Raw genomic sequence first — 24,532 nt, 5'->3', positions numbered from 1 at the left:
ATAGTAGGCATAGAAGGGTAAAGTGATCGTTTAGAGCTTGAATCGAAAAGCACGTCAAAATTTCTTGGGCAATGTGCAAGAATGAGGGAAGACGTACCGATGAGCTGATAGAATTTGTTGCAACCACTGTAACAGGAATAAAGAATTCTCCTAAAAAAAGTGAGCAAGCACTCATTGATCATCTACATTGTCAATACCGTGAACGGTTTACATCTTTTTTGGGATTGTTGGATGGAAGAGAGCATAGCACATTGTTTGTCTTACTTTTTGAAGAGTTGGATAGAACAATAGTTTCTATAGATATTGGTGAAGAGGTTGTATATAATGATAATCTGGCGAATAAGAGGTACTCTACTTTATTGATTATTAAATCTAGAAATGGAATTGTGGATACAGAACCGATTGCAACACAAATAAATGTCATATATTTGCCTGGTCCCGTAAATACAGGAAACTTGGCCTCAATTATTACACATGGTGTATCATCTGTATTTAGCCAATTGGTAAAGTCAGATACAAAGGCATATTCTGCCGAAACTATAGATAAAACAAGGAGAAAACTTGATGACATTTCCAAACAATTTCAACAGTTACATAATTCAATTGAAACGCCAGATCTTTTGGCGATGGTCCCTGGTATTATCAAATTGGCAGTATCGAAAGGGGCCACTTCACAGGATTATGCACATTACCTCTCTACCAATGATTTGGAAAGTATGAAATTTTTAAACACTTTACAAAGTATTGCAAACAAGTGGTTTTTGGTTCTTAAACAAACGTTGGCCATCGACAGAGATATAAAAGAGGGTTCTTTTTTGAATGAAGTAGAGTTTTGGTCTAACTTGCAAGAAGTCTTGAAATCACTTATTCAACAAACGCAAAGCCAAGAATTTCAAGTATGCCTATCCGTTCTAACAAACGCAAAAAGATTCCATAATTTAACAAACTTATTGAATGAAGGTTCGCTTTCAGATAAATTTAAGCTAGCGGATAAGTATGACCAATTTCTATCATCGATCCCTATCGATGAAGTTCACCAGCCAACCAGCCTTGAAGACTTACATGGATTATTTGCTATCTTAATACCTTCTTTGAAAAAATTCAGATATTCAGGTTATCCAGTTCAAAGATTTGTTGTGCTGATGGACAAAATCTCACAAGAAGTCATGGATGCGATTTTAAATAGTCTCTCAAATTTGTTTCAATTAGACTATGATTCTTTTTTGGCTCTATACGAAAAATCAACCCGTATTATAGAAGAATGGGATGATATTGTTCAGGACATCAATCTTTTGATAAGAGAGGATATTAGGAAAAGAGCACCACAAGAATTACTATCACAAAAGCTGACATTTACAAGTGCGTCCATAAAGGCGATTCTAGGTGAAATTTCAAACGTACGAAAGCGTTTTTTTTCATTAGCAGAAACCATTAAGGATTTATCCCCTTCTACTTGTTACGAAGAAATGCAGAGATTATATCATCCATTTGAGCAGATCGATGATATTTCCGTGAATCTTCGATTGAAATTGAAGCAAGCCGAAAGTGAATTTATTAAAAATATGTTTGATTTAGAGACGAAATTACAAAATCTGCTGGCAAGTGTGATTGACTCTGATCGTTGTCCAACTGAAAAACTAAGCTACCTGGTAAAGTTCAAGCCATTAATGGAATTTTGTCCTAGAATAAAAGTGAAAGTACTAGAGAATCAACAGATACTGCTACTGGAGATAAAGAAAGATATACGGCAACTGGAAACTGGTTTGGGTGTTTTGCCTAAGATTCTGCATGTGGAAGTTTTGAATAATATACCTCCCACATCTGCAAAAATTTCGTACTTCGTTAATGTTCAGTCCCGTATTGACAACATAGTACAGTATCTCGAAACACTTTTTGGTTCTAACTGGAATGACACACTTGAAGGGCGTTCAATATCTACTTCGATATTGCAACTAAGAAAGGATGCAAATCCTCAGGATGTATTTCTTCAATGGTTGAGTAATTTTCCCGAAAAAGCAACAGCAAACCTTTTGGCGACACCTATTTTAAAACTTATAAGGAATAATGAGGATGGTTATGAATTAAAAGTTAACTTCGATTTTGCCTTAGCCGCTGGTTACACAGAGTTGAGGAGTTTGACCTATATGGCATTTCAAGTACCCAGTCACATAGTACGTATTGCAAGAACTTACATGTACTTGTATCCAAGAGCCATTAACTTGGTTGAACTAATTCAAACTTTTTTTTCACTCAGCAAATCACTATCTCACACCTTTTATACAAACATCTTTTTGAAGAATAACATACGCACTGTATGGTTACTGTTACAACGAATTCTGGTTACACCGTGGGAATCTTTACGAGAGACAAGTTCGGAAATCCCTTGTTCGGCACACAGTCTAGCCGTATTGGAAAAATCGATTGATGGCATGATTTCTGATTATAAAATATTGGAAAGCTCCGAGACTCGGTTTGCCGAGGAATTCTCTGGCCTGAAATGTTTTGATGGTACTACTGATGAGTTGCACAAAGTGGAGGAAAGGATAAGCAATATTCAGGCTATTCTTGAAAATCTTTCCGTGAGAGGTCTTGCTAATGTTAGTGACCATATTTCCAAGTTCAATGATTTAATTATCAACATCCTCTTGGAGAAATTGTGTTTTAATTTGAAAGAACTGCATTTTCCAAAGCATGTATTAAAACTTGGTTTCAATGAGGGTAGAATAATGCCATATCCATCCTTGGCTGCTATAAAAGGTTCTTTATTGAAGGATATCGAGGCTCTTTTAGAAAGAGTCGTTCTAATTAAGTTTTTGCATGGCTCCGAACATCCTGTCCCTACTACATTGACTTTTGGTTCACTGGTCACCAAGCTGAATGATGATATACAAATTTGTATAGAACAGACTCAAATTTTACATTGTAAGATAAATTCTTATGTCAGAGAATGGCAGAAAATGGAATTTCTCTGGCAAATGACGGAGGATACTTTTTTAGAGATAGCCGATAATAGTGCTGAAAAATGCTTCGAAATTTTAAAAGGGCTTCTTGATTCTCAGTTAAAATTCAATCTAATGCTAAGCCGAAATAATTTTTCAAAAAACTTTGTACTGCAAACTCAAGATGCACACCGTCATATCCGCTCCAAAATGGATTCTTGGATTTCATATGTCAGCAAGCACCTTTTGTCAATATATGAACGTGATGCGAGGAAATTGCACGAAGATATGAGCAGTGACAGGGAAGCTTTCGAGGATATGGACTTGAATTTTACCTCTTTGAAAAATGCAACCGTGATAATTGAGGCTATCAACGTAAATAAAGGCCATCTCGCTGAACGAGAAACCCAAATTAAGCTACTCAGTTCTGTTATGGGGGTGCTTACAAAGCTAAAGGTAGGGTTTCCGTCGCACCTTGTCTACATAGAACAACTCGATACTGATTTTAGTTCGTTGAGGGAAAGCTTGGGCTATGTTGAACAAGAGTTGCAAAAACATCGCGTTGTTATAGCTCAAAATCTAGAACAAGGCGTTGAAAATATAAATAATCTGTCGCTATCTTTGAAGGAAAGTTGGTCGGTCAGGAAACCGATATCGCCAACATTAACTCCATCTGAAGCACTTAATATCCTAGAGTTTTTCAATGATTCGAGTGTTACATTGAAGAGAAAGATTGAATCTGTTGCGGCCGCTGCAAAGATGTTATTGATCCCTATTGTTTTGAGTGATCAGCTAACACACGTGGTGGAAGAGGTTAAACAGTATGAACTAGTTTGGAAGAGCATCAAAGACCTTTGGGAAGATGTACAAAGGACTTTCGACATGCCATGGCGTAGTGTAAACGTATTGTTACTTCAACCGGATCTAGCAGTCTTTCTCCAGAGGGCGGATGAACTGCCGAGAGCTGTCAAACAGTTTGAGATATATAAGTCTCTACTTTCACAAGTTAATATGCTTAGCTCTGCAAATAAAACCTTGGTGGAATTAAAGGATGCTGCTTTGAAGCCAAGGCATTGGAACATGATATTTCGCGATATTGGTAAAAGACAGATACAAAAAAATTTAGTTAATAAGATGGAGTTTTCTCTTAAAGATGTCATGGTCCTCAATTTAACCCTAAATGAAACACTACTTACAAAGATTATAGAAAGAGCACAAAAAGAATTCGTTATAGAGAAGTCTCTGAATAGAATTAAATCTTTTTGGAAGGAGGCTCAATATGAAGTTATAGAGCACTCAAGTGGACTCAAGCTTGTGAGCGAATGGGATGTACTAGAGCAAGCCTGTAAAGAAGATCTAGAGGAGCTAGTGTCTATGAAAGCTTCGAACTACTACAAGATTTTTGAGCAAGACTGTCTGGATTTGGAATCTAAACTCACGAAACTATCAGAAATTCAGATAAATTGGGTCGAAGTTCAGTTTTACTGGTTGGACTTGTATGGAATCCTTGGTGAAAATTTGGACATTCAAAACTATTTACCTCTCGAAACCTCGAAATTTAAAAGCTTGACTGGTGAGTATAAAATGATAACCACAAGGGCTTTTCAACTCGACACAGCAATTGAAGTAATACACATACCAAATTTCGGCACGACGTTGAAGTTAACAATAGACTCTTTGGAAATGATAAAATCGTCGTTATCGACATTTTTAGAGCGGCAAAGAAGGCAATTTCCAAGGTTTTACTTTCTAGGCAATGATGACCTTTTGAAAATCATAGGGTCTGGAAAACATCACGACCACGTTTCGAAGTTTATGAAGAAAATGTTTGGAAGCATTGAGTCTATAATATTCTTCGAGAATTTTATAACCGGTGTAAGATCAGTAGAGGGTGAAGTATTAAAGTTGAATAAAAGAATCAATCTGAAGACCTCGATTCAAGCTCAGGAGTGGTTAAATATTTTGGATACGGAAATTAAGCTAAGTGTGTTCACTCAATTTAAAGATTGTTTGAGCCAAATGAAAGACGGAACGGACATGGAAGTAATTATATCTAAGCACATCTTTCAAGCCGTTCTTCTTGCAGCTCAAGTTATGTGGACAGAACTTGTCGAAAAATGTATTAAATCTAATGAATTTTCGAAATACTGGGAAGAGGTAAATATAATAATCAGAGGATTGTTGGATAAGTTGAAAAAATCATCTCATAATGCGAAAAAAAAAATTGAAGCTCTACTTGTTGAGTATTTGCATTTTAATAATGTTATTGAACAGCTTAAGGATTGTTCTTCCAAGGAAGAAGCTCAACTACTATGGGCGAACGTTCAAAAGTTTTATCAAAAGGACGATACTTCAGATGATCTCAATTCCGTTTTTATCTCTCAGAGTGGCTACCTCTTGCAGTACAAATTTGAGTATATAGGCATTCCAGAAAGATTGATTTATACACCATTGCTGCTTATCGGGTTTGCGGCTCTTACCGATTCTTTACATCAAAAGTATGGTGGGTGCTTCTTCGGTCCTGCTGGAACAGGTAAAACGGAAACTGTGAAAGCATTTGGTCAAAATCTCGGCCGTGTGGTTGTAGTTTTTAATTGTGATGATTCATTCGATTATCAAGTTCTTTCTAGGCTGCTAGTAGGTATCACACAGATTGGGGCATGGGGATGTTTCGACGAATTCAACAGGCTGGATGAGAAAGTTTTAAGTGCGGTGTCTGCCAATATCCAACAAATACAGAATGGCCTCCAAGTCGGAAAGTCCCATATAACACTTTTAGAAGAAGAAGCCCCGCTGAACTCTCACACTGCAGTATTTATTACTTTGAATCCTGGGTATAATGGAAGGTCTGAGTTACCGGAAAATTTGAAAAAGAGCTTTCGAGAATTCTCTATGAAATCTCCACAAAGTGATACTATTGCAGAGATGATCTTACAAATTCTGGGATTCGAGGATTCTAAGACTTTGGCTTCAAAAATTGTTCATTTTCTGGCCCTTTTATCTTCAAAATGCACTTCAATGAATCATTATCACTTTGGTTTGAGGACGCTAAAAAGTGTATTAAGAAATTGCAGCCCTTTGATCACTAAATTTGGGAAAGAGGAAAGAACAGTGGTAGAAAGTTTGAAAAGAGTCATTTTACCATCGCTGGGAGACAATGATGAATTGGTATTCAAAGACGAATTATCGAAAGTATTTGGTTCTGTAGGAGCAGCGCTAAATTCAGAGGCTATTGTTCAATGTTTAAATGATGCCGGTCTAAGGAATGGCTTTTCAATGTCTGAAGAATTTCTTAAGAAATGTTTGCAGTTTTATTACATGCAGCAAACCCAACAGGCTTTGATACTTGTAGGTAGGGCAGGTTGTGGTAAAACGGCGACATGGAAAACAGTTATTGATGCCATGGCCATCATTGATGGTCATGCTAATATTGTGTATGTTATTGATACAAAGGTTCTTACCAAGGAATCCTTGTATGGAAGTATGCTCAAAGCGACGTTAGAGTGGAGGGATGGACTTTTTACTTCAATTCTAAGAAGAGTTAACGATGATATTACGGGAACTTTTATGAATTCGAGAATTTGGGTTGTATTTGATAGTGATCTAGACCCAGAATATGTAGAAGCTATGAACTCTGTTCTTGATGATAACAAAATTTTAACGCTGCCAAACGGTGAAAGACTTCCTATTCCACCGAACCTTCGCATTGTATTTGAAACCGACAACCTTGATCATACTACACCTGCTACTATAACTAGGTGTGGTTTACTGTGGTTTTCGACAGATGTGTGTTCGATTTTCTCCAAGATTCACTGCCTACTCAATAAAAGTTATGAAGCGCTTGATAGTAAACTATCCATGTCTGTGTTAGAAAAAATGAAGGACATCATATCTGGTTCTTTCAATATGACTTCTTTAACCAACATTTTTAAATGTTCGAATGATTTAGATCACATTCTGGGGATTCGAACTTTTAATAAGTTAGAAACTGCGGTACAGTTGGCTGTTCACTTAATCTCGAGTTATAAGCAGTGGTTTCAAAACTTGGACGATAAAAGCTTGAAAAATGTGATTACTATATTGGTTAAGAGGTCACTATTATATGCACTAGCTGGTGATTCAACTGGTAAATCACAAACGGCTTTCATACAAGCTATAAACACTTATTTTGGACATGAGAGCCAAGAACTGTCCGATGATTCTACCGTAGTTATTGCGAACGATAGGTTGAATTTTAGTTCCTTTTGTTCTGAAATTCCTTCCGTTTCTTTGGAGGCACATGACGTCATGAGGCCTGATATTGTTATCCCTACAATTGACACGATCAAGCATGAGAAGGTTTTTTATGACCTTCTCAATTCGGAAAGAGCAATTATCCTTTGCGGACCACCTGGATCTGGTAAAACAATGATTATGAATAACGCACTCCGGAACTCTTCGCTCTATGATGTTGTTGGAATAAATTTTTCCAAAGACACCACCACTGAGCATATTTTATCAGCTCTACATCGGCATACAAACTATGTAACCACATCGAAAGGTCTTACTTTGCTTCCAAAATCAGATATCAAAAAATTAGTACTATTTTGTGATGAGATAAACTTACCAAAACTCGACAAGTATGGTTCTCAAAATGTCGTTTTATTTTTAAGACAGCTGATGGAGAAGCAAGGATTTTGGAAAACACCAGAAAATAAATGGGTGACAATAGAGAGGATACATATTGTTGGTGCTTGTAATCCTCCAACTGACCCAGGAAGAATTCCTATGTCAGAAAGATTCACACGACATGCTGCTATTCTTTACCTAGGTTATCCCAGTGGAAAATCTCTTTTCCATATTTACGAAACATATTACAAAGCCATTTTCAAGCTAGTCCCTGAGTTTAGATCATACGCTGAGCCCTTTGCCTCTGCTTCAGTTCATTTATATAATAAATGCAAAACTAGATACGGCACTGGTCTTCAATCACACTATCTTTTTTCACCAAGAGAATTAACACGTTTTGTTAGAGGTGTTTACTCTGCAATTAATAATGGTCCGAGACAATCACTGAGATCATTAATACGGTTATGGGCTTATGAAGCTTGGAGAATATTTGCAGATAGGCTAGTAAGGGTAAAGGAAAAAAACAGTTTTGAACAACTCCTTTATGAGACAGCCAATAAATATTTTCCTAACCAGGACTTGGGCAACATAAGCTCAACTTCCCTTCTTTTTTCGGGTTTGCTAAGTCTTGATTTCAAAGAGGTCAACAAAATAGATCTCGTAAACTTTATAGAGGAAAGATTTAAGACATTCTGCGATGAGGAACTAGAAGTGCCAATGGTTGTACACGAATCTATGGTTGACCATATTTTGCGTATTGATCGTGCGTTAAAACAAGTTCAAGGCCATATGATGCTGATTGGTGCAAGCAGAACAGGTAAAACTATCCTAACAAGGTTTGTGGCGTGGTTGAACGGTTTGAAAGCTGTTCAACCCAAGATCCACCGTCACTCCAGGCTTAATGACTTTGACATTGTTTTAAAAAATGCAATTTTAGACTGCACGCTTAAGGAATCTCGTACTTGTTTAATTATTGATGAATCCAATATTTTAGAGACGGCGTTTTTGGAAAGAATGAATACGTTACTTGCAAACGCTGATATACCAGATTTGTTTCAAGGGGAGGAGTATGACAAGCTTTTGAATAACTTGCGAAATAAAACTAGGTCCCTGGGCCTTTTATTGGATACAGAACAAGAATTGTATGACTGGTTTGTTGGGGAAATTGCTAAGAACCTTCACGTTGTCTTCACGATCTGCGATCCTACAAACAATAAATCCTCGGCTATGATAAGTTCGCCAGCCCTTTTCAATCGTTGCATAATTAATTGGATGGGTGACTGGGATATGAAGACAATGTCCCAGGTTGCCAACGATATGGTGGACCGGGTTCCTATGGAATTCACAGACTTTGAAATACCTGAGGTCAGTGAAGAGATGGTGTTTACGAAGTCAATTCAAACCATAAGAGATGCTGTAGTTAATATTCTAATTCATTTTGACAAGAGTTTTTACGAAAATATGAAAATTGGGGTGTATCCAAGGTCCCCTGGGTTTTTTATTGATGGTTTGCGTGTCTTGCAGAATCTTGTTATGGAGAGATATCAAGATTTACAGGAAAACCAAAGATTTGTCAATGTGGGTCTCGAGAAACTAAACGAATCTGTCTTGAAGGTTAATGAACTGAACAAAACATTGTCAAAGAAGAATGCCGAACTTATTGAGAAAGAAAAGGAAGCTAGGAGCACATTGGATAATATGCTTATGGAGCAAAACGAGTCAGAAAGAAAGCAAGAGGCTACAGAGGAAATCAAGAAGATATTAAAAGTACAAGAAGAAGATATAAGAAAAAGAAAGGAGGTTGTCATGAAAAGTATTCAAGATATTGAACCCACCGTTCTTGAGGCACAACGAGGCGTAAAGAATATAAAAAAGCAACAATTGACAGAAATCCGATCAATGGTAAATCCTCCATCTGGTGTAAAAATTGTAATGGAGGCTGTTTCTGCTATTCTTGGGTACCAATTTTCCAATTGGAGGGATATTCAACAATTTATCAGAAAAGATAACTTTATTCACAATATAGTACATTATGATACCACCCTTCATATGAAGCCCCAAATACGAAAGTATATGGAAGAGGAATTTTTATCAGATCCTAATTTTACTTATGAGATAGTGAATAGGGCCAGCAAAGCGTGTGGGCCGTTATATCAGTGGGTCAATGCCCAAATAAACTTCAGTAAAGTTTTACATAATGTAGATCCGCTGAGAGAAGAAATGAAGAGAATAGAGTTTGAGTCGTTGAAAACGAAGGCCAATTTACTTGCCGCTGAAGAAATGACACAGGATTTAGAAGCCAGTATTGAAGTGTCAAAGCAAAAATACAGTTTATTAATCAGAGATGTTGAAGCCATAAAGACAGAGATGAGCAACGTACAAACTAGTCTCGATAGGTCCTTATCTTTGGTTAAAAGTTTAACTTTCGAAAAAGAAAGGTGGCTGAACAGTACAAAGCAATTTAGTAAAACAAGTCAAGAGCTGATTGGAAATTGTATAATTTCATCCATGTATGAAACATACTTTGGTCATTTGAATGAAAGGGAAAGGAGTGACATGTTAATCATTTTAAAGAACTTGCTGGACAAATTTGGCGTTAAGTACGATGTAAATTATCGTTTCATCGATTATCTGGTAACATTAGATGAAAAAATGACGTGGATTGAATGTGGGCTGAATAAGAACGATTACTTTTTGGAAAACATGAGCATAGTCATGAATTCAAAAGATGCAGTTCCATTTCTTTTGGACCCAAGTTCCCACATGGTGACGGTTATTTCGAAATATTACGGCAATAAAACTGTACTTCTCAGTTTCCTCGAAGAAGGATTCGTTAAAAGATTAGAAAATGCAATTAGATTCGGAAGTGTAGTTATAATTCAGGATGGAGAATTTTTTGATCCAATCATATCAAGATTAATCTCCAAAGAGTTCAATCATGCCGGGAACAGAGTTACTGTGGAGATTGGAGATCACGAAGTAGATGTCTCAGGCGATTTTAAATTATTCATCCATTCTTGTGATCCCAGTGGAGATATTCCGATATTCCTCAGATCAAGGGTAAGGTTAGTTGATTTTGTCACAAATAAGGAAAGTATTGAAACACGAGTCTTTGACATCACTTTGACGGAAGAGAATGCGGAAATGCAAAGACAAAGGGAAGATTTGATAAAATTGAATACTGAATATAAGTTGAAATTGAAGAATCTGGAAAAGCGACTTTTGGAGGAACTAAGTAATTCACAGGGGAATATGTTAGAAAATGATGAGTTGATGGTGACTTTGAACAATCTGAAAAAAGAAGCTATTAACATTGAAAGAAAGCTAAGTGAATCTGAGGAATTTTTCCCACAATTTGATGGCCTGGTAGAAAAGTACTCTGTCATCGGTAAGCATAGCGTCAAAATATTCTCTATGTTGGAGAGATTCGGTCAGTTTCATTGGTTTTACAACATTTCCATAGGGCAATTTTTATCATGTTTCAAACGTGTCTTTAGTAAGAAATCGAGAAAAACAAAGGCAGGTATGACAAGGGTGGATGAAATTCTTTGGATATTATACCAAGAAGTATATAGTCAATTTTCCACCACTCTTGACAAGAATTGTAAAATGATCATGGCTATGACGATGTTTTGTTTGTACAAATTCGACATTGAAAATGAACAATATAACGAAGCAGTTCTAACAATGATTGACATGCTCTCTGAAAGTAGCGATGACGTGCAAAAACTAAACGTAGATGCTAATGACGATTTGAAACACTTATTGGAGCACGTTACAACCAAATCGTATATATCTGCGTTGAACTGGTTCAAAAATGAGTTTTTTGTCGAAGAGTGGAATATAGCGGATGTGGTAACGAACTCTGAGAACAACTTTTTTACTATAGCAACTGAGCGAGATGTTGATGGCACATTCAAACTAGTCGAATTGGCGAAGGCCTTGAACGAATCGTTAAAAATCATCCCGTTAGGGTCCATCGAAAATCTAAATTATGCGCAAGAGGAAATATCAAAATCCAAGATAGAGGGCGGTTGGATACTATTACAAAACATCCAAATGTCCTTATCTTGGGTGAAAACGTATTTGCATAAGCGCGTTGAGGAGACGAAGGTGACCAAGGAACAGGAGAAATTTAAAATGTTCATGGCATGTCATTTAACCGGTGATAGGTTACCTCTCCCATTGCTACAAAGAACTGATAGATTTGTATACGAGGATATCCCAGGCATACTAGATACTGTCAAAGATCTATGGGGATCTCAGTCTTCCCCTGGTGAATTTTCCGGAGTATGGAGCGTGTATTGTAGCTTCCTATTGTCATGGTTTCATGCCTTGATCACCGCCAGGACCCGATTAGTGCCTCATGGGTTTTCCAAGAAATATTACTTTAATGATTGCGACTTTCAATTTGCCTTGGTGTATTTAGAGAATGTAATAGCCACCAATCCTACCGACAACATTCCTTGGGCGCAAGTGCAAGATCACATAGCTACGATCGTATACGGAGGAAAGATCGATGAAGAGGAAGACCTTGAAGTGCTCGCAAAACTTTGTACGCACGTATTCCGCGGCTCGGACAATTTGCAGATCGTTCCTGGGGTACGAATCCCACAGCCTCTTCTTCAACAAAGTAAAGAAGAGGAACGGGCAAGGCTCACCAAAATACTATGTGATACGATCGAGCCTGCAGATTCACTCAGCTCATGGCTTCAATTGCCAAGGGAATCTATTCTGGATTACGAACGTATTCAGGCTAAAGATGTGGCTAGCTCAACTAAACAACTTCTTCGAGAAATATAGCCTTTTCAGGTACGCGTGTCTTGCTTGTCCGCGGTTTTCTCAGAAGACGTGCCTATTATGTGTTCCTATTGTTTGATGAAACTGTGATATCTTTGGTTCAAAAAAATTTGTTGTAAGAAGATGGCGTGCTTCTAATTAAAATAACGTGGGGATTCTCATTTAGATACTACTTAGTTACGAGCATGTACGCCCGGAATTCATGTTATATAATGTAATGAAATTCCATTATTTTCCTAATCTTTGTCAGCCTTGCCTTGCCTTTCTTCTTAATCTAGTAAATGAGATGGTAAGAAGAAATTAGGCAGTGGTAGTCTTCAACAAAATATACAAAGTAGCAAAGGAGTGCGAGGATTAAATTATGGCTATTACTCAGACGGTTACTGAATTGAGTGTTGCCGAGGACACCATCAAAGTTCAGGTGGCTGCTTCTAGCGGCAAGCACCTATTGGCAGATCCCGGTAATCATCCAGCGGAGCATTTCGAGGGCCAGATGTCGCGGCTAAGGTTTCAAACAAGGCAATATCTGACTAGATTCACAGATAACCAATCAGATTTCATATATTCTTTACAGGAAAAGCACAGAACGCCTTTTAGAGATGTTTATTTCAAGTACACTTCGGTTATGGGTTCTCATATGTTTTATGTTATTGTGCTTCCCATGCCTGTGTGGCTGGGATACCGCGATTTAACTCGGGACATGATCTACGTTCTTGGTTATTCAATATATTTGAGTGGGTACTTGAAGGATTATTGGTGCCTACCAAGACCAAAGTCGCCACCAGTGGATAGAATCACGCTAAGTGAATACACTACGAAAGAATATGGTGCACCCAGTTCACATTCTGCTAATGCTACCGCGGTAAGTTTATTATTTTTTTGGAGAATATGTTTATCAGACACACTGTCATGGCCAACAAAGCTTATTTTACTGAGTCTGGTTACTTTTTACTACTTCACTCTGGTTTTTGGTAGAGTTTACTGCGGTATGCATGGTATGCTGGATTTATTTAGTGGTGCCGCAGTTGGAGCTATCTGTTTTTTTATGAGGATTTGGGTAGTTCACGTTTTACGAAATTTCCAGATTGGTGAGTGCCTCTGGTTCCCTCTTCTGAGTGTAACATGGGGCCTGTTTATTCTGTTTAACCACGTCAGGCCTATCGATGAATGCCCCTGTTTCGAAGACAGCGTAGCTTTCATTGGGGTAGTCAGTGGGTTGGACTGTAGCGATTGGTTAACCCAAAGGTACGGATGGAATCTTGCATGTAGTACGTACGGATCATCCGGTCCCAAAGTGTTCTTGAGGCCTCTGGTAGGTGTCGCATCCGTGATTGTTTGGAAAGACGTCATTAGCAAGACAGCTGTCTACACGCTGTTGATTAAACTATTGAGATTTCACGATGATAGAGGCGAAAAGGCACATTTGCATAACGAGACAAGTGAAGAAGAAGAGTGTTCATTGTACGTCGGCGTTCCTAAGGTGGAAATCATCGGAAGATTTCTCATATATGCAGGTATCCCTACAACCGTTTTTCTATTATGCCCAGTTTTTTTTACTTGGACAAATTTAAGCTAGATTCTCGTATATATGCATTTAGTGTCTTATAGATATATGCTGTATCTTTATGCCATGTCATTGGAATTCACTCCGATGAGTATATGCTTAGAATTCGGCACTTTTTTTTCGCCTTTGATAGCCAGCCCATATGTAGTGCTTACTAATATATAAAATGGATAGAGCCATGAAAAATCAAGATTTCGAATATGAGTCAAGATTTTAACTCTGTTATATACTATTGGGATGTTCATATCATGTGTAGCAGGCCCTAGATCGCCATTTTGGGTTTTACACATGCATGTTTGCGGTGATTCACCCTCTTTTCAACCCACAGCATCGCTACTTTGACACCCCCGATCGTGTCTCTTTTCGGTATTTTGGCACCCTTTCTTGAATGAGAGCATGGCGAATACTGAAAGGCAAGAACACCCTGCTATTTTTTTGCCTGCCATTGGCGAACGTCATCTTATCTAAGTAGTAAGCTTTATATAAAGATATTTGGAACTTTTATTGGAATCTCTTAGAGTTTTTAACTTATTCTAGTTAACTGACGAAGACTTTCGTGAGAAGTAAAAACTAAAAGAAGTAAAAAAAACTCAATCGAAATCGTTGTGAATATCATGAATACTTCAGAATTGTCAATAGCTGAGGAAATCGACTACGAAGCTCTTCCATCACATGCGCCGCTGCATTCCCAGTTACTGGCAGGAGCGTTTGCAGGTATAATGGAGCATTCTTTGATGTTCCCAATAGATGCTCTGAAAACTCGAGTGCAAGCTGCAGGATTGAACAAGGCTGCCTCTTCAGGGATGATATCTCAAATATCCAAAATATCTACCATGGAAGGTTCGATGGCCCTATGGAGAGGTGTCCAATCTGTGATACTGGGGGCAGGGCCTGCGCATGCAGTATATTTTGGTACATACGAGTTTTGCAAAGCTCGCCTGATAAGCCCTGAAGATATGCAGACTCATCAGCCAATGAAAACTGCTCTGAGCGGCACCATTGCTACCATTGCTGCCGATGCGTTGATGAACCCTTTTGACACTGTCAAACAAAGATTACAATTGGATACTAATCTAAGAGTTTGGAACGTTACTAAGCAAATATATCAAAATGAAGGCTTTGCAGCATTTTACTATTCCTATCCCACAACATTAGCCATGAATATTCCATTTGCAGCGTTCAATTTTATGATATATGAATCTGCCAGTAAATTTTTCAATCCGCAAAATTCCTACAATCCATTAATTCATTGTCTCTGCGGTGGGATAAGTGGTGCAACATGTGCTGCGTTAACTACACCCTTGGATTGCATAAAGACTGTATTGCAGGTCAGAGGTAGCGAAACTGTCTCCATCGAAATAATGAAAGATGCGAACACATTTGGTAGGGCCTCGAGGGCCATACTGGAGGTTCATGGCTGGAAGGGGTTTTGGCGGGGTTTGAAACCAAGAATAGTAGCGAATATTCCAGCTACTGCCATTTCTTGGACTGCATATGAATGTGCTAAGCATTTTTTAATGAATAATTAATGTTCTTTTTTCCCTTTCTGAAGCCAACCTTTGTTGATAAGCAATAAAGGCAAAAGTAATAATAGAAAAATAATGATAATAGTGATATCACTCAACTCTCACTCTGCATATATACCCAATTCTCCGGCAAAAAAATTACAGTAGCATTTATTCCATTTCATTGAAATAAGCATCCAAGTTACAATAATTTAAATAAAGCATTGCTTGTTGATGCTGTTTTATTTTGTATATAGTTTAAGACGCAGTAACTATGTATATACGCACATTTAACAAGCCATTGACGATCTACTTTGAATATCTCTTCTCAAATCATTCATTGTTCTACTATATCGATGGCCCATCGTGTAATCGTGAACGACTGGATAATTTGGATCCTCAGGGAAAGTTCTCTGACCAGCAATATCATCTTCCCATGATTCTCCTATCGATTCCGGAACACGTCCTTTGTTGGGTATACTCCCATATTCCACCCAATAACTATTTCGTCCATTATCAGTAAATCTTAGACCATGTTTTAGTCTTTCCATGGTCGCACCAGATTGCTGTCTAGTACTCAATAGATCCATGGCCTCGGGGTCGAAGTTTCTATAGTTATAGTATAAGGGTCCAACAAACAAAGTTTGTTTGAAATCCCATATTAGATCACCACAACCAAGGAAATCCCTTAACGCGTAAATAAATTTCATCCTGGCCCCATAAGGTATGCTAATTGCAGTGTATTTATTCCAGGGAAAAGCTACCGAATGTAAGATGGCAAAGGGGACCATCTCTATACACAGGAGCCCATTTTTGTATACGTATCCAGATATTCGATCTTGGTTTCCTGTACCCAACTTTCCTGTAACCACTAGAGCCTGAATTATAATGCTCTGCCAGTAAGAGGCAAAAATAATTAATTTAACGCATAGAAATTTCAACCACGGTTTATAAGGAGCTAATTCGGGATAAAGACACTTCCAAAATAGTGCTAAACTATACAGTGACCAAGTCACTGAAATGTTATAAAATATGTTCAAAAATATTTCGAACTTGGGCAGTTCCCATGCACTGCATATCAATGTACCAAAGCAATAAAATGGTTTGAACCAAACGTACTGTAGTATGCCTTTTTTGACGAAAAGAAAATCAAAAGGATCAGATAAGTCTATTGGTTTGCAAATTCTACCTACTAGCGGTATTGGATGTCTTGTGGGGGCGTGATTTAAGCTTAAAACAGTTATAATGTTCCTCTCACCCCCTAATAGTAGTGTTAAAAATGTAAAAAATGTGTAAATGACAAATGCTTCATAAAATTCTCTGATGGGATCCACATAAAATTGAGCTATTTCAGGCTTGATTATGCCACTTGCGCATGACACGCTGAATATGGGCACGAGGAGCAGTATTCGTATGGATAATCTTTGTTCGTACGGTTTACGGTAGTTTAATAAATGCCTGGTTATGGTGTAAAGAGAGATTATGGTAGCTATAATAGATAAATACACGCATGGCCAGTACAACCACCAATACAGTAGTTTGTTGTCCATACCAATTAATGAGTCTATGCTTTTGGGATTATACCGTCGCAGTTTACTTTCCACTCAGACCTTTTTTTGGACGGCAACTTGGGCAGATTGCTCGTAATGGGTCAGTTGGTGGTCTTGGTTGGTTATTTGTTCAGATATGAACGTAGTTTAGATCCAGTTTTCTGCATTTTTCGTAGGGGACAAAATGCAATTCGAATGGTGAAAAATACAATAATAAATCAAATAGAGGGAAAAAGGAAAATACTAAGATTTCTAGAACTGCCATAGTATTAAAGGCATACTGTGAATAGAGCTCGCCAGAATTGTTGAATCATAATGTCATATCTTTCTGAGGCCTAGTCCTTTGTTATTTTCCTTTTACATTCGCTAAGGATTATCATAATTTAAAAATAATACATAAAATGCTTCGGTATAACGTAACTCTACGTTGTGTTCTATGAAAACTATATTGACTTTAGCGTGGACAAAGGAGACGAGCCTAATTTTAGTGCCTCCGCCAAAATTTTGTCGCTGCTTTTTTCAGTTTGTGAGATCTCTTTTTGACATAAGTAGTCATTGGATCTTCATCAACTTTGGCTAACAACTTGCCCTTGGCTTTCATGTCTTGCAACCGATCAATTTGTTCCAGTTTGTCACTTGGCAGCATGATGGCACGATCCAAAGTGTATGGCAAGCCTCTATTTCTTCCTCTTATTAGCATCGCAATTACGACTAGCTTTGATAACACGGTGAACTGGGCAGATAGCGATGTGTTGGTATTTGGGTAACCCAATGATAAACCCACTGTACCATAAGCGCTAACGATTTCAAACAATATAGAAAAGACATTAAAATCAGGTTCATTAACGTCTTCAATTTTTTTTCCCTCGCATATACATATTATGAACAATCCAAGGAATAGGTACCATAAATCAAAAGACAGTTGTCTCCTCAAATGAGCACCGACAAACGATTTGGGAGACTGTTTCTTTGGTTTGAAGTTCGCTGGCACGGGGTCTCTCTCTTCGGATTCGCCATCCTGTTCAGTGTCCTTCGTGCTGGTTTTCTGGGTGGTGCCGTCGTCGTCTTTCCCATTATCATAGAGTCCCAACGATTGTTCTTCGTAAACATTTGTTCTTCTGATGGAAATTGCCAGTGGCAGAACCGAGACGTACATCATTAGCATATAGGATACCTGAATGGACGGATGTAATTTACTTAAGTCAACAACGTTGAATCCAGCGGTTCTTGTGCATACAGATTGGAAGAGGCCCATAAGAGCTCTATAACCTTTAGCAACTTGTCTTACTACAGCAGAATTGAAATCCAGGATTATGAAAAGGATCCAATCCGTGGCATTTAAGACGATTAAAGTTGTAAACAGCCACCATGTGGGGGCGCTGGGGAATAACAACGTAAAGCATCTGCGCGGATGATCCAATAAAAACCCCAGGCTCTCTTTAAACTGAGATAAGTCTTTCGAGGTTTTGAACATGATCCAAATGATAAATCTCAACATAATTGGGAAGCCTGTATTGCCTATGATAATGAATAACATCATGAAAATCAGTGGATATGGCGCAGTATCAAAAGAAACCATGGAATTAGCGGTCAAAGACAGACCTAAATTGCTGAATGCACTCATTGCAGTGAAAAACCCCCACCAGGCGGGCGAAACTCCATTTTGTCTAATAATCTCAGCATAATGGTGCCTCTTACAGGCCCATGGAACGATGGTCACAAACGCCAAAATGTTGAATCCGATGTAGTATACCACGAGAATGCAACATAGTAATCTCAGAGCGCGATATTCGACACCGCCGAGTTCCTCCTTTTGTTGCTTTGTGAGTCCAATGAAGACAGAATTTCTGCCAAAAGTTGGTTGCCACGATAGATAGTTAGTGCTCATTGTTCTGTTAAAAGGGTGGTCTATATCACCTTCACGTCGTTCGGGTTTGGGCGGGTGTGCTTGGAACTGTAAATTCAAGGACTCTTGCGGCGAAAAACTCATCTCCTCATCAGCAGACGATGAAGGCGCCGACCTGGCCAGATTTTTATCCTTTTCGAGTGCTTGGCTTGAGGTTTCTTGATCTGGTGGAGGCACATACGTTGGGCTGTTACATGACTGTGTTCTAGATATTTTCTTCTTCTTAGTGACCATAAATTTGCCGGGTGCACCATCAAAGTCATAGTCACCTTCATCTCTCTGCAAGCGAAGCAGTTTCTGAAAACTTTTAGTCTGGGCTAGCCTGTGCAATTCTTCAGCAGATGGCAAAACAGAATGGTGTTCCAGCGAGTAATGTGGCGGTCTTCTTTCATGACGTTCTTGAACGATGAAAGCTGGTTCATTGGCCTCATCGAGGGAAGAATCCGTGGAATTTGGTTTGCTCTTTTCTTGCTGTTTTTGTAACATCATTATTGATTTGTAAATGTCCGTTGGGTCGACATCTGAGGGTTCACGCTTACCGGAGAAATGTGGGAGCGAGCTTTGAGTGTCAGTGGAGTCATCCTTAGAGGAGGAAACATTCAAGGGTGAGATAGAGGATGATGCGGACGTGTCAGGAGAGCCCATGGGAACATCTGAAGCGGGTTGGTGTGGGCCTTCTCTGGAAACAAACTTCCCACGAAACAAGTTGTCTTTGAAACTTCTACTTCGAGCGGCGTTGCCACTGCTGCCAGATATTTCTCTTTGTTGCAACGTCATGGTCCTTCTAAGTTTAAAATTCTGCTTGGAAAAGTCCCTAATGTTGTCGAAGTACCTTTCAAACCAATACAACCTGACAAAGGCCAAAAACCCATGAATAATTATAGGTGTGGACAGCAACGTGATGACATACACCACTATTTGCTGGTACAGATTGAAATCATTAGTGCTCTTGGTGGCCAACCCACCCTGCGTAGACGCCCCAGCAGCCAGAAATAACACATCGATAAACGCCGAGTTCTTGCACGGATACAATAGAATAGACCCGATGATTGACAGCGTAATCAGGTAGATATAGTGCACTACGATGAAGTTGGGGAAAATGTACTTAGCAATGGGTCTGCACGATTTCAAGAAGCCGGAAATGAAATCTCTTAGCCGATGGCCCCACGACTTCTTGTGAACCAGCCGTAACTGGAAGGGAAGTGCCAAGGAAGCCCTGGATCGCGTCCTCCTAGTTGTTGGCATGAGTGGTTCTTACAGCTCCTTGTCGTCGATGAACAGTGTAAAAAAGCCTCTTTTCTAATCATCTGAAACCTTGTTATCCCACTATCATTTCTCTTTTTCAGCCGCACGGCGAGGGGATTAAAAATGAAAATTCACATCTCATCCTATTCTTTACAGGGGATCAAAAAGTGAAAGAAAGAAGTGAGAAACGACTATCCCAGCGTGGCAGTTTGCAGTGCATTATACATCATCGTGCAATGCTCCATAACCTATTTGGCAGCGGGACACCTACACTGTAGACACTTTCAGCACATGCCGAGCGCTCCCTTCTCTTTCATGCTCTTGCATCTCTATAATTTTGTTCTTGTCCTCTGATGCAATCGTTGCGGCCAAGCTACTGGTAAAAATATGTTGTTGGTTTCGATGGTTCTTGACCTCTTCTTCTCTGTCAGCCTGGCTTCAGCTTGATTGGGCACGGGCACTCAATATACGGGGTCTCCACCAAACTTTGGAAAGGGGCATATAAAACCAAGAGAGAACGTTAAGAAAAGTGCAAATAGAAATAACAGACCTGAACATCGCAAACGCTACGCAAAATAATGTCATTCTGGAAAACATTGCAGAGACAGCCACGTACCATTTCGTTGTTTACTAACGACATCGCGTCCAATATCAAGTCGCAGAAATGCCTCCAGTTGCTGAAGGGAGACGTCTCTCATCGATTCGACGTTGAGATCGCCAACCGTTTTCCCACGTGGGACCAGCTGCAATACATGAGAACATCGTGCCCGCAAGGCCCAGTTTCGCTGCAAAGGCAGATCCCAAAGCTTGATTCAGTGCTTAAATATAAGCACACGGACCCGACGTTCGGAATGGACCTCCAGAAGTGTGTCCAGAAGGGACTGTGGAACCCTAAGGAGGCGCTATGGGTCGACTGGGAAAACAAGCTAGTGGGGAATGAGCCTGCAGACATTGACGAACACATAATTCAACGCAAGTAGCACCTATATACCATCTATATATACCACTATATTGAATACATACATATTTTAATAATGCTGGGTCACGTTTTGGTATTACCCGCGGAATCAGGAAAATTTTTCCTTTTAAATAGCAGTGTTTGGGATCAAAAGTGGCAGGTGATGGTGGATCATGAGGACTTATTGGATCAGTGGCGCCAAGAGCAAATCGTAAGAATATGTCAGACCCTATCAGAACGAAGCCCAAGTCGTCGATGCAGATCGACAACGCTCCAACGCCTCACAATACGCCAGCATCGGTCCTGAATCCGAGCTATTTGAAAAACGGGAACCCAGTTAGGGCCCAGGCACAGGAGCAGGACGATAAGATCGGCACCATCAACGAGGAGGACATCCTTGCTAACCAACCCCTGTTGTTACAGTCCATCCAAGACAGACTGGGTTCGCTGGTGGGCCAGGATAGCGGATATGTGGGGGGTCTTCCCAAGAACGTTAAGGAAAAGCTGCTGAGCCTGAAGACGCTACAAAGCGAGCTATTTGAAGTGGAAAAGGAATTTCAGGTCGAGATGTTTGAGCTAGAGAACAAGTTTCTGCAGAAGTACAAGCCCATTTGGGAGCAGCGGTCCAGAATTATTTCAGGACAGGAGCAACCCAAGCCGGAGCAGATCGCGAAGGGCCAAGAGATTGTGGAGTCATTAAACGAGACAGAGTTGCTAGTGGACGAAGAAGAGGATGGCCAAAAGGATTCTGAGGAGGACCAGGTGAAGGGAATCCCCTCATTCTGGCTGACCGCGTTGGAGAACTTGCCCATCGTTTGCGACACGATCACTGACCGTGATGCGGAAGTCCTGGAATATCTGCAAGAGATTGGCCTGGAATACTTGACGGACGGTAGACCCGGTTTCAAGCTGTCGTTCAAATTTGATTCTTCCGCCAACCCATTCTTTACCAACGACACTCTGTGCAAGACCTACTTCTACCAGAAGGAGCTGGGCTACTCGGGTGACTTTATCTACGACCATGCAGAAGGTTGCGAGATCAGCTGGAAGGACAACACCCACAACGTCACCGTGGACCTCGAAATGCGCAAACAAAGAAACAAGACCACCAAGCAGGTGAGGACCATCGAGAAGATCACCCCTATAGAGTCCTTTTTCAACTTCTTCGACCCTCCAAAGATCCAAAACGAAGACCAAGACGAGGAGCTAGAGGAAGACCTCGAAGAACGTCTAGCTTTAGACTATTCTATTGGTGAGCAACTCAAAGACAAGCTAATTCCTAGAGCCGTGGACTGGTTTACTGGCGCAGCCTTGGAATTCGAGTTTGAGGAGGAGGAAGAAGAAGTGGACGAAGACGACGAAGATGACGATGGTGATGATCACGACGTGGAGGACGACGATGGGGAATCTGCTGAAGAACAGGATGATTTTGCTGGCAAACCAGAACAGGCCCCTGAATGCAAACAGTCATGATCCGGCCCCACTTCTTCTAGAATTTTCTTATCCGCATGCACATATTTATACACATATTTATACATATATAGATGTATAATGAATATATAAATGTCTATGCTGAAATATATGTTAGAGCGTCTGTAAGTAGATGTAGATGGTGACAATAATAATATAAATAGCTTGGATTTTTCCGCCGTGGGGGATGATCGTATTCTTTCGGATTTAATAATCTAGCAACAAGGGTTATAAAAGGATAGATAACGGAATGTATCGGTGATCAATAACCATCACTCACTCTCCAGAACCGTAGTGCAAATTATGTCTGAATCATCTATTTCACCTTCTAAACCATCTGTGGAATTGCCACAAGCAACCTGGTCGCATCTGCAAAGATACCCAGCTCTATCCAAGTTTCTCAAATATGCAGAATCTCTACCACCCGTGGAGAGGTTGATTTCTTTCAACCTCGTTGTTTTGGGATCTGTGAACCAGTGGGTTTCCGAATCATCCGGCTCTCCTCGTCTGGTGAAGCAAGTTGTTGCTGCCGGGAAGGAGGGAGCCTTCAAGTTGGATGAGTTAATCAACCTCTTGGTATTCAAGGAGGGTGTCGACGGCTTGTTGTACAATTGGAAATCACACTCCAACACGCCAGGGATCTGGCTGGTGTGGTTCTTTGTCGACTACGTCGCCAACATTTCTAATACTTTGTTGAGGGAGTTCCTAATCAAGCCATTACATTTGCAAGGCTCTAACGCATCGAAGGAAATCGGCTCCTCCGGTGAAGAGAACAAGGTCACAGACACTTCTTCTTTGCCCCACGTGGCAGAGTTGTCTTCAACGACCAGAGGTATGTCGCAGGAGATCCAGTCCAAGGTCAAGTCTAACTACATCGACCCAACCAAGGACCTGGCCAAAGAGAAGTATGACGCTATAGTGAAGCCCACCACTGATAAGTTGCAGTCCGTGTACATCGATCCAACCAAGTCTAAGCTGAACGAGACCTACCAACGTTTCACCACTGTGTACGAAAACAACTTAAGCAAGTCCGAAAGTGTCCCTAAAGCCATCGTATCCACCGGGTTGGATCTGGGCAATGCCACTATTGAAAAGCTAAAGGCTGCAAGAGAGGACCAAGCCAACTCCAAGCCTGCGGCTGTTTCAACCAATTAGTAATTTTTCTGCGCTAGTTGTGCGTGACTTTTCTTCTCCCACCCTTATATAGTTATTTGTTATTATTCTATTCTTTCATCTATCGTTTGCTAGCTATTATATATGTTGCTGTTCGAGCATTACATACAATTAAATACCAAAGAAAAAAAAAAATGAAAAAAAAAAAATTGTTTATGGTTGGATCAAAAAACAGTAAAAGCAAACACACATAGTGCCAAGGGAAAGTCCTAGCATGTCGAACAATCATCACACATCCCAGGGAAGAAGAAATAAACTTTCAGTTTGGGTGAAAAAAATTATAAACAACACCACCACAACTACCAACGCATCGGTCCCGAGCAGTAAACCAAGACACGGCACTAGGGCTGGCCCCACAAGAGCCAAACGCACTGAGTTGGACTCGGACGGAACGACTATCAGCTCGTCGTTGCGACCAATGATTGATCAAAATTCGTTGCAGTCGAGCGAATCTGATGATGAAGGAAATCATAGGGTGGCATGGGATGAGCCACCAACAGACAAAATGAAACAGCAGCAGCAGCAGCAGCATGACAATGCAAGTGTTATTCCCTTAGTGTCATTTTGTTCCTCATCAGTGAAGTCGTCCACTTTCTCGGATATCCACTCAATACAGTCTACCAGGCCCACCATATTTTCTAACAGAACGCTTGAGACGAACTCCAGCGTTCTGGCCATTCCACCACAGAGTATACTCGATCGGTCAAGGACTCTCCCGCCGTCGAACGCAAGTAACACTACTACAAGAAGACCATGAATTGGCCCCTTGAGATGAACGTCCTATATTGTATTATTTGTGTATGTATGTATGTGC

The 24,532-nt window shown here is 39.9% G+C and overlaps 9 protein-coding genes across 9 annotated transcripts; 7 read left to right on the top strand and 2 right to left on the bottom strand.

Moving 5' to 3' along the window:
- Positions 1–71: 71 nt before the first annotated feature.
- DYN1 (dynein heavy chain) lies at positions 72–12,350 on the top strand (the record flags this gene model as incomplete). The annotated part of the gene is made up of 1 exon (XM_033911782.1): positions 72–12,350. The coding sequence occupies one exon, from the start codon at positions 72–74 to the stop codon at positions 12,348–12,350; it is 12,279 nt and encodes a 4,092-aa protein (XP_033767673.1).
- A 358-nt stretch (positions 12,351–12,708) lies between these two features.
- Positions 12,709–13,923, top strand: YSR3 (sphinganine kinase YSR3; the record flags this gene model as incomplete). Its single annotated transcript, XM_033911781.1, has 1 exon — positions 12,709–13,923. The coding sequence occupies one exon, from the start codon at positions 12,709–12,711 to the stop codon at positions 13,921–13,923; it is 1,215 nt and encodes a 404-aa protein (XP_033767672.1).
- Positions 13,924–14,525: 602 nt separating this feature from the next.
- Positions 14,526–15,440, top strand: MRS4 (Fe(2+) transporter; the record flags this gene model as incomplete). Its single annotated transcript, XM_033911780.1, has 1 exon — positions 14,526–15,440. One exon carries the CDS (start codon positions 14,526–14,528, stop codon positions 15,438–15,440), a length of 915 nt encoding a protein of 304 aa, XP_033767671.1.
- Positions 15,441–15,706: 266 nt separating this feature from the next.
- On the bottom strand, positions 15,707–16,966 carry HFL1 (Hfl1p; the record flags this gene model as incomplete). The annotated part of the gene is made up of 1 exon (XM_033911779.1): positions 15,707–16,966. One exon carries the CDS (start codon positions 16,964–16,966, stop codon positions 15,707–15,709), a length of 1,260 nt encoding a protein of 419 aa, XP_033767670.1.
- A 484-nt stretch (positions 16,967–17,450) lies between these two features.
- TRK2 (Trk2p) lies at positions 17,451–20,117 on the bottom strand (the record flags this gene model as incomplete). The annotated part of the gene is made up of 1 exon (XM_033911778.1): positions 17,451–20,117. The coding sequence occupies one exon, from the start codon at positions 20,115–20,117 to the stop codon at positions 17,451–17,453; it is 2,667 nt and encodes an 888-aa protein (XP_033767669.1).
- A 578-nt stretch (positions 20,118–20,695) lies between these two features.
- FMP46 (putative redox protein) lies at positions 20,696–21,097 on the top strand (the record flags this gene model as incomplete). The annotated part of the gene is made up of 1 exon (XM_033911777.1): positions 20,696–21,097. One exon carries the CDS (start codon positions 20,696–20,698, stop codon positions 21,095–21,097), a length of 402 nt encoding a protein of 133 aa, XP_033767668.1.
- A 197-nt stretch (positions 21,098–21,294) lies between these two features.
- Positions 21,295–22,548, top strand: NAP1 (histone chaperone NAP1; the record flags this gene model as incomplete). Its single annotated transcript, XM_033911776.1, has 1 exon — positions 21,295–22,548. The coding sequence occupies one exon, from the start codon at positions 21,295–21,297 to the stop codon at positions 22,546–22,548; it is 1,254 nt and encodes a 417-aa protein (XP_033767667.1).
- A 300-nt stretch (positions 22,549–22,848) lies between these two features.
- PLN1 (Pln1p) lies at positions 22,849–23,700 on the top strand (the record flags this gene model as incomplete). The annotated part of the gene is made up of 1 exon (XM_033911775.1): positions 22,849–23,700. The coding sequence occupies one exon, from the start codon at positions 22,849–22,851 to the stop codon at positions 23,698–23,700; it is 852 nt and encodes a 283-aa protein (XP_033767666.1).
- Positions 23,701–23,932: 232 nt separating this feature from the next.
- On the top strand, positions 23,933–24,475 carry SPAR_K02500 (uncharacterized protein; the record flags this gene model as incomplete). The annotated part of the gene is made up of 1 exon (XM_033911774.1): positions 23,933–24,475. The coding sequence occupies one exon, from the start codon at positions 23,933–23,935 to the stop codon at positions 24,473–24,475; it is 543 nt and encodes a 180-aa protein (XP_033767665.1).
- Positions 24,476–24,532: the final 57 nt, after the last annotated feature.

This window comes from Saccharomyces paradoxus, chromosome XI, assembly GCF_002079055.1.
Source record: "Saccharomyces paradoxus chromosome XI, complete sequence".
Taxonomy (NCBI): domain Eukaryota; kingdom Fungi; phylum Ascomycota; class Saccharomycetes; order Saccharomycetales; family Saccharomycetaceae; genus Saccharomyces; species Saccharomyces paradoxus.
Note: the sequence above shows the minus strand (reverse complement) of the source record. Positions and strands in the feature narration are given on the sequence as shown.